General features: G+C 34.2%; 1 protein-coding gene across 3 annotated transcripts in view; it reads left to right on the top strand.

The window, feature by feature from the left end:
* Positions 1–14,964, top strand: part of ATR (ATR checkpoint kinase) — a 153,575-nt gene that overhangs the window by 126,129 nt on the left and 12,482 nt on the right. For all 3 annotated transcript variants that reach the window (XM_077130311.1, XM_077130310.1, XM_077130312.1), the window contains 6 exons: positions 5,997–6,094; positions 6,647–6,879; positions 7,799–7,933; positions 9,456–9,656; positions 10,852–10,995; positions 12,762–12,912. In XM_077130311.1, the coding sequence (XP_076986426.1) occupies positions 5,997–6,094; positions 6,647–6,879; positions 7,799–7,933; positions 9,456–9,656; positions 10,852–10,995; positions 12,762–12,912 (962 nt within the window). The remainder of the gene's footprint in view (positions 1–5,996; positions 6,095–6,646; positions 6,880–7,798; positions 7,934–9,455; positions 9,657–10,851; positions 10,996–12,761; positions 12,913–14,964) is intronic.

Below are 14,964 nucleotides of genomic sequence, written 5' to 3'. Positions count from 1 at the left end.
TTGTTCCTTTTATTAATATGTAGTATCCTTCTTTGTCCCCTTTAGTTGTTTTACATTTGAAGCCTAATTTGTTGGTTATTAGTGTAGCTCCTCCTACTCTTTTCTGATTGTTGTCTGCATGAAATATCTTTTCCCAACCTTTCACTTTCAACCTATGTTTATCTTTGGGTCTAAGATACGTCTCCTGTACACAGCATATAGATGGGTCCTGTTTTTTTAATCCATTCTGTCTGCCTCTGTCTTTTGATAGGGGAGTTTAATCCATGAACATTTAGTATTATTACTGTAAGGGCAGTACTTTCTTCTACCATTTTGCCTTTTGGATTTTATATGTCATATCTAATATTTTTTCCTTTTACCTTTACTGATAGTCTTCATTTCTATACTCTTTTCCACACCTCTCTCTGCTATCTTTTCCTGTCTCTCTCTAGTGCTCCCTTTAGTATTTCTTAGAGAGCTGGTCTCTTGGTCACAAATTATCTCAGTGATTTTTTGACTGAAAATGTTTTCCCCTCATTTTTGAAGGACAGTTTTGTTGGATATAGAATTCTTGGTTGCCTGTTTTTCTCTTTAGTATCTTAAATATATCATCCCACTGTCTTCTCACCTCCATGGTTTCTGCTGAGAAATCTACCTATAGTCTTATTGGGCTTCCCTTGTATGTGATGGATTGTTTTTCTCTTGCTGCTTTCAAGATTCTGTCTTTCTGTTTGACATGTGACATTCTAATTAGTAAGTGTCTTGGAGTACATCTATTTGGATCCATTCTGTTTGGGGTACACTGCACTTCTTGGACCTGTAATTTTAAGTCTTTCATAAGAGTTGGGAAATTTTCAATGACAATTTCCTCCATTAGTTTTTCTCCTCCTTTTTACTTCTGTTCACCTTCTGGGACACCCACAGCACCATATATTTGTGTGCTTCATGTTGTCTTTCAGTTCCCTGAGTCCCTGCTCATATTTTTCCATTCTTTTCCCTGTATTTTCTTTTGCTTATCGGATTTCAGATGCCCCATCCCCCAGTTCACTAATCCTGTCTTCTGCCTCTTGAAATCTAACATTGTAGGTTTCCATTGTTTTTTCATTTCTTCTGCTGTGCCTTTCATTCCCATAAGTTCTGTGATTTGTTTTCTCAGACTTTCGATTACTTCTTTTTGTTCATTCCTTGCCTTCCTTATATTCTCCCTCAATTCATTGATTTGATTTTCATGAGGTTTTCCATGTCTGTTTGAACATTCTGAATTAATTGTTTCTACTCCTGTATCTCATTTGAATTGTTTGTTTGTTCCTGTGACTGGGCCATTTCTTCAATTTTCCTAGTGTGATTTGTTATTTTTTGCTGGTATCTAGGCATATAATTTCCTTAATGAGTTTATTCTGAAGATTGCTTTCACATTTTTACCTAGGATTTTCTTGCTGGATGACTTTGTCTATCTGTTCTTTGACATTCAGTTCAGCTTATTCTAGCCCTAGCTTAGGTTTTGTTTAACAGATAGGAATTTTTCAGTTTTTGTTTTCTTGTTTCTTGCCCTGTCTGTATCATTCCTTTTTTTTTCCCCCTTAACAGGGTCTACTTTTTATAGACCCCATTCAGATTTTCCCTGACCAAACTGGCCATCTCTCAAGGGAAAAGAGTCACCTGTGTCAGTTTTCCCTGAGGGTGAGACCCAGCAGGTTGAAAGACTTTCCTATGAAGCCTCTGGCCTCCACATTTTTCTTATCCTGCCCAGTATGTGGCGCTTGTCTGCCTGCAGGTCCCACCAGCCTAAGGTGATGTGGTACCTTTAACTTCAGCAGACTCTCCCTGCTGGGAGCATGGTTGAGACAAAGGAGACATTGTAGGCTGGTTTTAATCACTTCAGGTTTCCAAACCTTGGGGTCTGATTTCCTTGAGCTAGGGATTCCGCCTGAGCTGGACCCCACCCCTTCCCTGGGGAAGGCACAGTCTCCAGACAAACTCTGAAACAAGCTTAATTTTGCCCTTGCCTGGGGCATTTGGAGCCTGAGAAGCCTTGCAGCTGTATCCAAAGTGTGGTCAAGCTGTAGAAACAGGCACAAAAAAAGAAAAGAAAAAAATCCTTTTCAGAGCAGGACTCCCCTCCTCAGGTTTGCCAATCAAGAGCTTAAGTTGGTACATTGCTCTTTGTCCTCCAGGTCCTATGTGCCCCCTCCTTTCCTTCAGGGCCCATACCCTTTCAAGTATTTTGTGCTCTCCAATCCAAAAAACCTCTGGTATTTTGATTTTGTTTTTTTCTTTTTCTGTCAGCCCTGCCTCCTCGGCACCAGGGTAAAAACCAGCAACCTCCGCTTTTACTCCAGGTTCACCTGAGCTGGAGGCCTATTTTTAGTAGTCAGGATTTGTTAATTAATTCCACAGTTGGAGGTTAGTTGTGTTCAGCCCCTGCTGCTAGTAAATTCTCTTTCCTTTCCCCTCTGGGAAGCAGCCTGTGGTGGAGGGGTTCTGGTCTCGGTGGCTTTGGGAACTCATGGTTCTGGGTGGGTTCGCAGCCAGTCCAGCTTGTCCAGACTGGTGTACGCTGTGTGTCTGGTCACTGGTGTGGCCCCAGCAGTTGTTCTGTCCTGTTCCTGGCTATTTACCAGCTGCTCTGGAAGATGCACTAAATCCTACTCCTCAGTAAGCCTCTGTCTTGTCTCCTCCCACCTAGTGGGAGAGTTTTAAAAACAGTTTAAGAAAGTAAGGGTATTTAAGACATATTTCTATTCATAGAAGTTAACATGTTTGGATACTTAAAGGAATAAACTTACTTCTTGAGACTTTCTTTCTTATCCCTTGAGTATTTGAATAGCTATTACTACTGATTAAAATTGAGTAACTATTACTAGTGAATAAAACATCAATGCTTAGCCTCAAGAAGCTGCAGTCTAATTAGGGAGAGAAACCTAAAGCATGTAAAAAATTTAAATATTGATACTAATAGAATATGTTATCAGATACTAAAATAGCAGGTACAATATGATGAAAAATTGAGAGGCTCCAGAAAGGAACGAAGTCATGAGGCGGTCAATGAGGTGAATAAAACTTGAGTGTTTGATGTTCTGCAAAATAAGCCATAAACAAAAGGACAAATATTGTATGGTCACTTTTAGAAAATACTTATAAGAAAATTGGGGCATATATTGTAAACTCTTACAGTAGTCACATTTATTCCTGAGCTTTAAGTGTTATTTCTAGATTCTGAGATGCTGTGCTGTATGTTTATAACCTGATATTTCCCCTGGAACTTTGGGTACCTGTGTGACACCTAAGACTCAGAGTTTGAGTTCTGCAGCTCTGTAAGATGTAACAACTGTTAAAGAAGCTGAAAAAGAGATCAGGCTTTAATTAGAGATAAGAACGAAGTTGAACTGGTTGGTACTAAGGAAAGTAAAAATATAGGGTAAGAGATGATAGTGTCTGTATTTTAGAACTTCACCTAGTGTATGAGACCAATGGTAGACAGATTTATTTTGTCCAAAGCCTAAATTTTCTGTAGTACACAATCTAACTCAACCTGTCTGGATAGTTCATTTAAACAATTTAAACACATGGAGCCCAGAATGGAAACGAGGGCTTGTAATTCTGTATAGCTTAATGTAATACCCAGATGCATCCCAGTATATGTTGAACAGATAATTTAAAAGTATTGGCAAAGTCCCTTGAGGGAGTAGAGAAAAAAATACAGAGCTATTATACTTTGCCACCTCGGAAACCTCTGACACTTTCTCAAACACTAGGGACTCCCAAGTTTACAGGCCAAGCCCTTGATCTTTAGGAAACTTATTTCTATAGTGAAGAAGCTAAGCTTACCTATAATTATGCTTAATAGTTACTTCCAGAGAGCCTCTTTTGTTGCCCAGATATGCCCCTCTTTCTCTAAGCCTAACTCTGCTATTAAAATCATTACCATCCTCACTTCATGAGGCATAACACCCAGGGGGTGAGTCTCCCTGACAATGTGGTATAGGACTCCCAGGGATGACCCTGGCACTGGCCCCATGGTATTGACAATAACTTTCTGACCAAAAAGGGGAAAATAAATGTAACAATGTAAGTTACCAGTGGCTAAAAGAGTTGAAATAGAGTTGGGAGGCTATTATGGAGGCTACTTTTATGCAAGCTTCACCTAGATGTTGCTCTTTTCCACTGTTTGTCAAATTCCAGTCAACATTATTCCTGTTAATCCTCAAGAACACCCAGGGCTGCATCTAAGATCCTACAAAAGTTGCACATACTAAGTATACTTTGCAGAACCCTAAAACCTTCAGATGGTTCCTAGGCCAAATAAGTCCTGAAGCCTGGAGGTGCCAGTATCTCAAGAACATCAGCCAGTTCTACTCCCCTAGTCCATATTGTTGACACCCCTTTTCAACGTGAAAAACAATAGAATGGGCATAAGCCAAATATCCCTAAAGATTGGAAGAAGGATCAAAGGAGAAAGAGCTCTGCGTTAATGACACAGCAGTTAGAATTTAATAAATAAATATGACTACTGAATCATTATATTGATATTTCTTTTTAATGTCCAGCGACATTATAACTATTTGTTAAAATGTACTTTGAAATTTATTGCCTTTTGTATATATGTTATATTTCACAATAAAAAAAACTGGTATCAATAATAAAAGGAGTGTAGGTATTCTGTCTCATCCAGTTATCAAAAACTATTCTGATATTAGCAAAATACCAAAATGAAACAAGTTCAAGATTTCATGGACTTTTGGGAAATCCAAAGTCAAAACTCAAGCCCATGACTTCATGATTTCAAAAGTATACCACTTTGTACTGTACCACTAAAGAAGAAGTCAGGTAGTCCTCAGAGAAGGTAGAATTTGAAGGATAATTAAATTCAAGGAGAGCACATTACTATGTTTTCAACGATTTGACAGAGAAATAAGGTCGAGTAGTTTGTTCAAAGGATGGTGTAGAAACCAGACCTGATGGGAGATGTACACTAGTGAGTAGTGAGAAATTAAAATTGGAAAGTTATGGAGAAGCAACAATCCCAGTCAGAGTTAGTGTAAGTTTTGGTTTGCTAAAGCTGCTGGAATGCAATATACCAGAAATAGAAATGCTTTTTGAAAGGGAATTTATTACGTTACAAGTTTACATTTCTAAGGCCATTAAAATGTCGAAATTAAGGCATCCAGAGAATGATACCTTGATTCAAGAAAGGCCAGTGGGTCCAAAACACCTCTGTCAGCTGCCAAGGCATGTGGTTGGCATCTGTGGGGATCTTTGGCTTCTGGTGTCAAACAGCTTCACCAAGGGCATTTCCTTTCTGTACCTCCATGTGTCTGGGTCGTGTGTTGGCTCTGTCTGCTCTGTTGAGTCTGTCAGCTTCTTCCAAAATGGACCCCTCCTAAAAGACTCCAGTAGGTGGATTAAGCCCCACCTTGATGGCTGAAGACACATCTCCATGGAAACCACCTATTCAAAAAGTCCCACCTACAATTGGCGGGGGTCTTGTCTCCGTGGAAACAGCTTAATCAAAATGATCCCACCCAACAATATTGACTGAAGATCAAAGAACATAGTTTCAAACTGGCACAGTATAGTCTTTATCTGTATATAGTTATCTTTGTTTTTGAACGTGGGAGAGCATGATAAAGTTAGAATTTCAGGAATGTTAGGAATTCATTGAAAGGAAGAAATATGGATAAAAGAACAGATCATCATAGTTTTCCAGAAATTAAGTGGTTGGCCTTGGGAATGCAAATGAAGTCACAGATCTTAAGGAGAATTTGAAAGAATTGGCTTTGACAGGACTTTGGCTTGGTCAGAACTTGTATTATTTTTGTAATAGATAATACAGAGTTTAGTGAGAAATATATAGTAAAAAAAAAAGGAGAGAGTCAAGATAACCTCAACTAGTAAAAAAATTGCCTTAATTTTTGTCAGAAGGCTATATATAACCTAAATGATACTTTAGGTCTTTAACTTTTATTCATATAACAAAAACATCCACTGTGCAATATTTCTTTTCTATATAATTACAGATCTTTACAGTATGGAAATCAATTTATATATCAGTCAATGCCACGGATGTTATCACTATGGCTTGATTTTGGTGCTAAGGCATATGAATGGGAAAAAGGTATATAACATTTTATGTAAAATTTTTAAGAGACTAGAAAGAATTACAACTTTGATGTAACATCACATTTGACTTGACATTCTAACTTATCAAGAGCTGGGAGTGAATTTTATGTAATTAAGATTTTACATGTTTGCAAGAAGACTGAATATTAAAAAGGAAGAGAAAGACTAAACATAGACTCTGTAGTAGTTGCAGTTCAGGGCCTGCAAGTGAAAACCTGCTCATTCCTGGATGAACTTCACAAATATTGAAAAATTTAGGTTAAGTCAAATAATTTTTTCTAAAAATTATAATCGGCGGTGGCTTGCTGCCCATTGTATTTCTAGTAAAAATTAACTGCCTTTGGGTTTTTCATTGGCCCTTAATATTTTCTACTTGCACAGAAACAACTATTTTTACATAAATTGGTGAATAATCTCATATGAGAATAACAGATGCCCATGTATTTTAAAGCTATTTTTAAAACAAAATTGTCCATTTCTGGTGTGAACTGATATACTGTTTTTTTCTTTTCTTTACTATTTTTTAAACATGATTTTTTTTTCCTAGCTGGTCGCTCTGATCGTGTGCAAATGAGAAATGATTTAGCTAAAATTAACAAGGTGATCACTGAACATACAAATCATTTAGCTCCATATCAGTTTTTGACTGCGTTTTCACAGTTGATCTCCCGAATTTGTCATTCTCATGATGAAGTTTTTGTTGTCTTGATGGAAATTATAGCCAAAGTGTTTCTGGCCTATCCTCAACAAGCAATGTGGATGATGACAGCTGTGTCAAAGGTAATATAGTAATCACAACATTGTCTTGCTAATATGTAAATGCAAGTTCCATGTTGTCTCTCTTAGAATAAGTAGTATCAAGACACAAGACATAAATGTTAAATACTTTTTTTAAAAAAAGGAATGATTATAGCACTGTCTCATTTTAATATTCAGAGACATTTACTATATCACATGAAATGATTAATTTGTTTAAGATCAGAGCCAGCATGCTTATCCTTTATGAAGTCTAGTAAACTGAATTAGTGCTTGGTAAAAATGATAACCTGTTTTCTTTAAATGCAAAGTACCTGAACTAGTAATACTAGAAAAATGTCATTGCATTATTAATGGTAATCTATAAGTAGTTCAATTTATTTAATAAATACATTTTTTAGAGAATTTAGAAAACACAAAGGTATAAAAAGACAAAATTCATACCGTCTCCCATTCACTAATACTTTGATATAATTTTCTTTGTATATATATTTCTATGCATATTTTAATAAAAATTTGAATCACATAGATGTAATAATTTTATATTTTTTACTTAAGATTGTTAAAATTTTTCCCATGTCATTAAATATTATTTTGAGACATAGTATAAAATTCTGTAACAGCTGTCTATAGTTTATTTAATTATTCTTGATCCATGTAGGTTGTTTTATTTATTTTTTACTGTTGTAGCAAATCTAGACACATCTATATTTATTCTCATTTCTGATTATTTCTTCAGAGTATATTCTAAAAAGGGAATTCACCAAGTCATATGATAATGACATTTTATAGCTCTTGATTGCATTGCCAAATTGATTTTTAGGAAATTTATATCAGTATAAACTTTTGTCATGAATACTTTTTAGTTGATTTTTCTTAATTAAAAGTTTTGTTATATTTTTAAGATCTTTTATAAAGTTGTATTTAACTTTTTTTGTGACAGTCTTCTTATCCCATGCGTGTGAACAGATGCAAGGAAATCCTAAATAAAGCTATCCATATGAAAAAATCCTTAGAAAAATTTGTTGGAGATGCGACTCGCCTAACAGATAAGCTTCTAGAATTGTGCAATAAACCGGTACTATCATAAATCTTGTTGCTTATAGGCCATTGTTGGATAGCTTTTATATAAAACCTATTGATTTGAACTAGTTTTCCTTTGTTAGTTGATTAAATTAAAGTCTAACATATATGGATATGCTCCTCAAATTGTACACTTTAAATATGTGTAATTTACTTTCATAAAGCTGTTTTAAAGATTTCTAACATATGTCTCTCTCCCAGATATCCTTTAAATTTCTGAAAGGTCTTTTTAATGTGAATTCTTTTAATAGCTGATTATCCATATTTATAAGAAGTAGAGGATATGAAATAAGGCATAAAAATATATGAATATGAAATACTTGTTATCTAAAGTTGTCTGTATCTTTTTTTATTGTATCTTCCATCTTTGAAAACTCATATACGTTAATCCATTTATTTATATGAGAGGAAGGAAGAGTGGTATTTCAGTTTTCATGCTTTCAGTATATATGTCAGTGCCTATGAGGGGATGATCACCACGCTAAGGGAAATAAAGGTGATAAGACATCTTCTTCTGCCTATAGGTGCTTATTTCTTGTAGAGAACTAAGCAAATGATTATTATCTAGTTTAATGACTACTTTTTCATTAGTCTTGTAATGAGTTTAGAGATATGCTTAGAGGAGTTACCCCTATTCTACCTAAAATTTCTACCAAGGAATAGGAGGAAAAAACCTAAAAAAAAAAATGTATAAGAAAGACAAAAGGGGAGAAATTATGAGGAGGGAGAAAGAGAAATTTATAAGATTAGAACTGAATATAGTGAGAAAGTACAGACTACTCTGTTTTTCATCTTCCCCTCAATAAATATCTGGAACGACTTACCTGCTTTTATCTTTGTTAATCTTATTTGACCTCTGATGCAGTTGACATTATCAGAAACAGTGCAATGATGATGACCAACTTTTATTAAACACTGGCACTGTTGTAAGAGACTTACATGTTATAGGTTTCCCATTCTTTTTTCTGAAACCATTGTGGCTTGCAACATTTAAGAATTCAGAACTTATGACATTTTTAAAGCTAATTCAGTACACATATACTTTATATTGAATATCACCACTGTGGACAATCTGGTGCAATATTTCAAAATCAAACACGGAATTATTTCTACAATGAAAAATATTAATCTTCACACTAAGTGGGATAAGTAAATAGTTATGTCAGTTCAGATATGATTTTGCTGCCAAATGAGGTTTGGTGCAAAAAAAAATAAAGTTTGATTTTCAGAGCTCTTTGGATTTTGTAATGCCTGAAAACAATTTGTTGACCTCTATTATCCCCTTTAGTCATTAATGTAGGTACTGTTATTGATGAGGAAAAAGTACAGATAAGTTAAAATGAGATAATGTATAAAATATATTCATAAGCTACAGACTGCTGAGCCATTGTAATTAAGATATTGTAGAAGAATTCTTTTTTCTACAAACAAAATTTTTGTTTTGGTTGAAGTAAAATGTTCTATAATTCAGGGTAAACAGAAAAATTAAAATGTACTACCTTTCAATTATTTTTCAGGTTGATGGAAGTAGTTCCACGTTAAGCATGAGCACTCATTTTAAAATGCTTAAAAAGTTGGTAGAAGAAGCAACATTTAGTGAAATCCTCATTCCTTTGCAGTCAGTCATGATACCTACTCTTCCGTCCATTCCAGGCACCCATGCCAACCATGAGCCATTTCCTGGGCATTGGGCCTATATTGCAGGCTTTGATGATATGGTAACTTCAACTTTATATGACTCTAGCTGTGTTTTTAAATTTTAGTTGTTAAAATTTTTAAGTTAAAAAGTGATTTTCTCAAAGACCATATGAACTTTATTTATGAGGAAAATAAATGATTGGCAATACAGAAAAGTGAGACTCTCTTCTACTGATAGTAGAAAATTAAATGATCAAACCCCGTGTTCGACCTAATACTTTAATTTTTCCTGTGCTTGTATTGTTTTAGTAGTACTGTAATCTTTCATTCTTTCACAATTTTATTTTTCCATACTCTCATTTGCTCTAAAAATAGAAAAGAGAAAGAGACCAAAGTACCAATTTTGTTTGCTTTATTGAAGGAAGTAAAATTCAATTAGGAAGAACTTGACTTTTTTTTTATGTATGAAAGTGTCTATAAAATGTTACTATTTTAAAGAAATGGTTCTAGAGCACTTCTTCTAAGTAAATGCTTTTGGAAATTCTACTTATGTCAACAATATGCCTGTGATTTAGAACATTTGTTTAATTGTTTTAAAAGCCAGTTACTAAACCACAATAATGAAATCATTCTTACTGCTTATAGTCATGCTTTCTTTATGGCACAAGCAATATTATTTACCTATTACCTCAGAAGAATTGACTTTGGAGAGGTTTGGTTTTTCAAAGGTCAAATTACTTTCAATTGATAAACATTCTTACCACTGGAGAGATTTAAAAACAGTAGTCAAGGGTGGGCCACGGTGGCTCAGCAGGCAGAGTTCTTGCCTGCCATGCCAGAGACCCGGGTTCGAAATCCGGTACCTGCCCATGCGAAAAATAAAATTAAAAAAAAAGTAAAAACAGTGCTCAGGCTCTGAACAAAGATCCTAAAAAGACGTTTAAAAAGTCTTTTATAACATTGGCTATAATCCTTTGAAAGGATTTCATGAATTTGGACGTATATAAGTCATTGTATTGAAGATGAAGAAATGTTGTTTACTCCATAGCCATTCTAAAGGGGCAAAAATGTGTCTCTATGCAGGGGCAACCATTCTTTCCATAGACCATAAATAATTAGGATAGAAGACATTGCTAAAATAATAAACTTATACATCATAAGGGTTATTAGTATTCACTCTTTTTTAGTTATATTAGGTAATGTAATATTTGTAATATATAGAAATTTAAACAAAAAATTTCAGCCTTAATTTATATATAACTCATCATCTATTAGGTGGAAATTCTTGCTTCTCTTCAGAAACCAAAGAAGATCTCTTTAAAAGGATCAGATGGAAAGTTCTACATCATGATGTGTAAGCCAAAAGATGACCTAAGAAAGGACTGTAGATTAATGGAATTCAATTCCTTGATTAATAAGGTTTGGAAATAGCTTGCTTTTATTTTAAAATTATCATAGTTATCAGTGTGATACGAGCTTTTCAGTATGCAAGTAGAATGGCTTTTAGGAAGAATGAAATGTATTGTTTTGTTTTGTTTTCATTTTCATGGAATTAGAAAAAATACTTTCACTGTATGGAGAAAAATGTTTGAGACAAGTTAATGAGGGAAAATATTTTCTATTTGATCTTTAAATTATCTATAATATACTTTTTTCTTCTCATCTTCCCTTTATTTTTTCTTTTTATAATATAATATATAAATAAAGCTATCACATTTATTTAGGTTTTATCTTTTGGTGTCAGAAAAAAAGTTTAGGTTCTATTTTTATCAACTCACTGTTTAAAAGTCATGATTAGCATTTTTTGATTTGAAAAATCTCATTAAGCGTTTTTTATAAATGTGTGTTCCTATGATTTTTGAGTTATCTATAGCCAAGCATTATTAAATACAAAACATCTATTCTTTTCACTGGTAAAAAATAAATCATACTGTGGTAGGATGAAACTTTATGGTTTTTCTGCAAGCTTTTTGCCTTTTCTCCCTTCTGTTCACCACATTTCACTGGAACCTCTTTTATTAGCAGGAAAAGTTTTCTGGGCATTTAGCATAAAAAGATATAACAACAGAAAAGTGTTGTGTTGTTTTTTTTTAAAATAGGGAAACTATGATTTATGTGTAGTTTAACCAAAAATAATTAAAAAATTAAAAGCGCATTAAAAACCCACTTGAAAGGCAATAAGAAAAGAAAGATTTTTATTATTATTATTTAAAATATTGTTTGGTAAATTAGTACCTTAATCACTGCCTATTAATCCATTATCATTTCTTCCCAGAGCCCCCTAGTATTTTCTGGTTGGAGTAGCAAGTAGTCTGGCTTTAATTTATAAAGTTACCTTAACCAGCCTTGTTGCTGATCAAGTTAAATCATTAACTTGTTCCCCAATAATATGGTCAAATGAAATAGCTCAATTGTGAAAACTATATTCTCACTGTGTTGGTTTTAGAGGCCACACATTGACCTTCACAGTCTAATGCTGTACTGCTTTGCAGGCATTTATTTAGTCTACTTGTTCCTAACGTTTAGAATGTGTTTTTGTTCAGTGAACAGGTTATATTTATTGATGTGTGCATATATGCTTAATTTTTTTACTTCATGGAATTCCAGAATTCAACATAATACAGTTTCTCCTTATCTCCTATTACCAGGGTTAATCAGATAAGATGTCTAAAGCTTTCTTCTTTTAGGAGATAGTTTTTCAGATGAGACTGTAATATTAAACTGCAAGCATAGACTATATTTTAGGGATTTTATAGGGTTCATGCTCTTGTCCTTGTGTCTTTGAGATAAACAAAATTAAACAGTACTTTCTGTACCTAGGGATTTAATGCATCAGTAATATCTATAAAGCAATAAAAAATGAAAGAACCACATTTTGTCAGTGTTAAATATACAACTATATTATTTTTAACACAATATCCTTGTCACATTCCTGGTGCATAATGGAAAAGAAGGATTTGTCGAAGGCATTTTTTAGGACTTGAAAATGAATTAGGGCTACTGCCTCAGTACTATTTCCTTTCCTAGCATTCTGAAGAATTATTCATCTACATTACATAGTAAGCCTTCATTGTTACTATGAAGTTTGCTGTGAAATGAAAAGTTTTTATATATATTTACCATAGCATTTGCAAATTTAGAATTCTATTTCATTTTTAAGTTTATTTGTGTATGTTTTTTAATAGTGCTTAAGAAAAGATGCAGAATCTCGCCGAAGAGAACTTCATATCCGAACCTATGCTGTTATTCCACTGAATGACGAGTGTGGGATTATTGAATGGGTTAACAACACTGCTGGCTTGAGACCTATTCTGACCAAACTATATAAGGAAAAGGGTATTAAAATAATTCTTATGATGTAAATATATAATATGGGTATAATGGATACTGACATTTATAATATGGGTATAATTGTTACTAACATACTTTAGTATGTGTGTTTTGTATATAAGCCATAGAGAAATTTCTAGGTGAGATTGAGATTCTATATACAAAGGCACATAAATGTTTTCCTTTCTTCCTTGTATTTTGATTCCTTCCCTGTCTTCATCCAGAAAGGATTTGAGGTTGCTTACAAAGATGTTTATGAAAATTGCTTTTTCAAAGGGGTGTTGATTAGCAATTCTGAAATTACTTCATGTGTACACTAGGCTTTAGGAAATAAATATAGGTGATGAGAACCAGTTTTCTCACTGTCTGAGCTTTCTCTGACAGTAAAGAAGAAAGGCTAGAATGAAACCTACAGTGTTATATTGCAATCAGAGATTTTAGTATGAACTAATGTGTGTTTAAAATGTGTATACAGATGAATAGATGCAGAAATCGATGGAAATGAGTGTGAATATGTGTGTATAGTATACAATGATAGTGACTAAAAACTTCAACTTCTGCGTAAGACTAAAGCAAAAAATGTTTATTTGGTACAAAATTTATATTTTGACTAGTGCATTTCCTAATGTAACCTATATGGACAAGTTAATTGAACACCATAAGTACATGGAACCTTGAATAGGGCATGAGATTTTGTAGGTTTGTCCAGTATGATACCCCGATAAATCCCAGAGTGATTTGAACACTGAATGAAGAAGTGTTTGCAAAGTCCCCTTGGGGGAATGGTGAGAAAGGGGGAAAATTCAACTTCCCCATTTGAAGAATTCCTGATATTCTCGGAAGCAGTGGGGACAACCAAATCAATAGGCCGAGCCCTCAGTCTTGGGATTTGTTCATATGAAACTTATCCCAGCAAAGGATAGGCTAAGCCTACTTAAAATTAGACCTAAGAGTCACCCCCAGAGAACCTCTTTTATTGCTTAGATGTGGCCTATCTCTCTCTCTCAGCCAACACAGCAAGCAGACTCACTGCCCTCCCCCTCTACATGGAACATGACTCCCAGGGGTGTAAACCTCCTTGGCAATGTTGGAGAGAAATCCTAGAATGAGCTGGGACTCAGCATCAAGGGATTAAGTAAACCTCGACCAAAAGGGGAAGAGAGAAATGAGACAAAATAACATGTCAGTGGCTGAGAGATTTCATACACAGTTGAGAGGTTATCCTGGAGGTTATTCTTACGCATTATATAGATATCCCCTTTTAGTCTGAACTGTGTTAGAGAGGCTAGAGGGAAGTGCCTGAAATTGTAGAGCTGTGTTCCAGTAGCCATGTTCCTTGAAGATGATTGTATAATGACACAGCTTTCACAGTGTGGCTGTGTGATTGTGAAAATCTTGTGTCTGATGTTTGTTTTATCTACAGTATGGACAGATGGGTAAAACATATGGACTAAAAATAAATAATATGGGAACAAATGTTAAAAAAAAAAGTGGATACATGGGGGAAAATGTACCTATTGCAAACTATGGGCTATGGTTATAACAGTAATATTTTAATAGTCTTTCATTAACAGTTAACAAATGTACCACACCAATACTATGGGTCAGTGGGGGGGGGGGGGTGAGGGGTATGGGAGGATTTGGGTTTTATTTTTCATTTTTATTTCCTTTCTGGAGTAATGAAAATGTTCCACAGTTAAACATGTGGAGGAAATATGCACAACTACGTGTTCATACTGTGAGCCAGTGATTGTCAGATGGTTTGTAGGGTGTGTGAGTATATCTCAGTAAAACTATTTAAAAAAAAAAAGAAAAAGAAGGAAAAAATAAAGATGAAAGTAGAATTCATTGAAATTAAAAAAGACAAACAGAAAATAAAAGACAGCAAAAATTAGCTACTTGAGAAGTTCAATAAAATTGAAAATTCTTGAGCCAAATCAGTCAGGAGCAAAGAAAATACGAAAAATTATCGATATCAAGAGTGAGAGATTAAAACTACAAAATCTACATTTATTAAAACGGCAATAAGGGATTATTTTAAGCAAATTAGAGATTGTT

Source organism: Tamandua tetradactyla, chromosome 15 (assembly GCF_023851605.1).
Source record: "Tamandua tetradactyla isolate mTamTet1 chromosome 15, mTamTet1.pri, whole genome shotgun sequence".
Lineage (NCBI taxonomy): Eukaryota > Metazoa > Chordata > Mammalia > Pilosa > Myrmecophagidae > Tamandua > Tamandua tetradactyla.
Note: the sequence above shows the minus strand (reverse complement) of the source record. Positions and strands in the feature narration are given on the sequence as shown.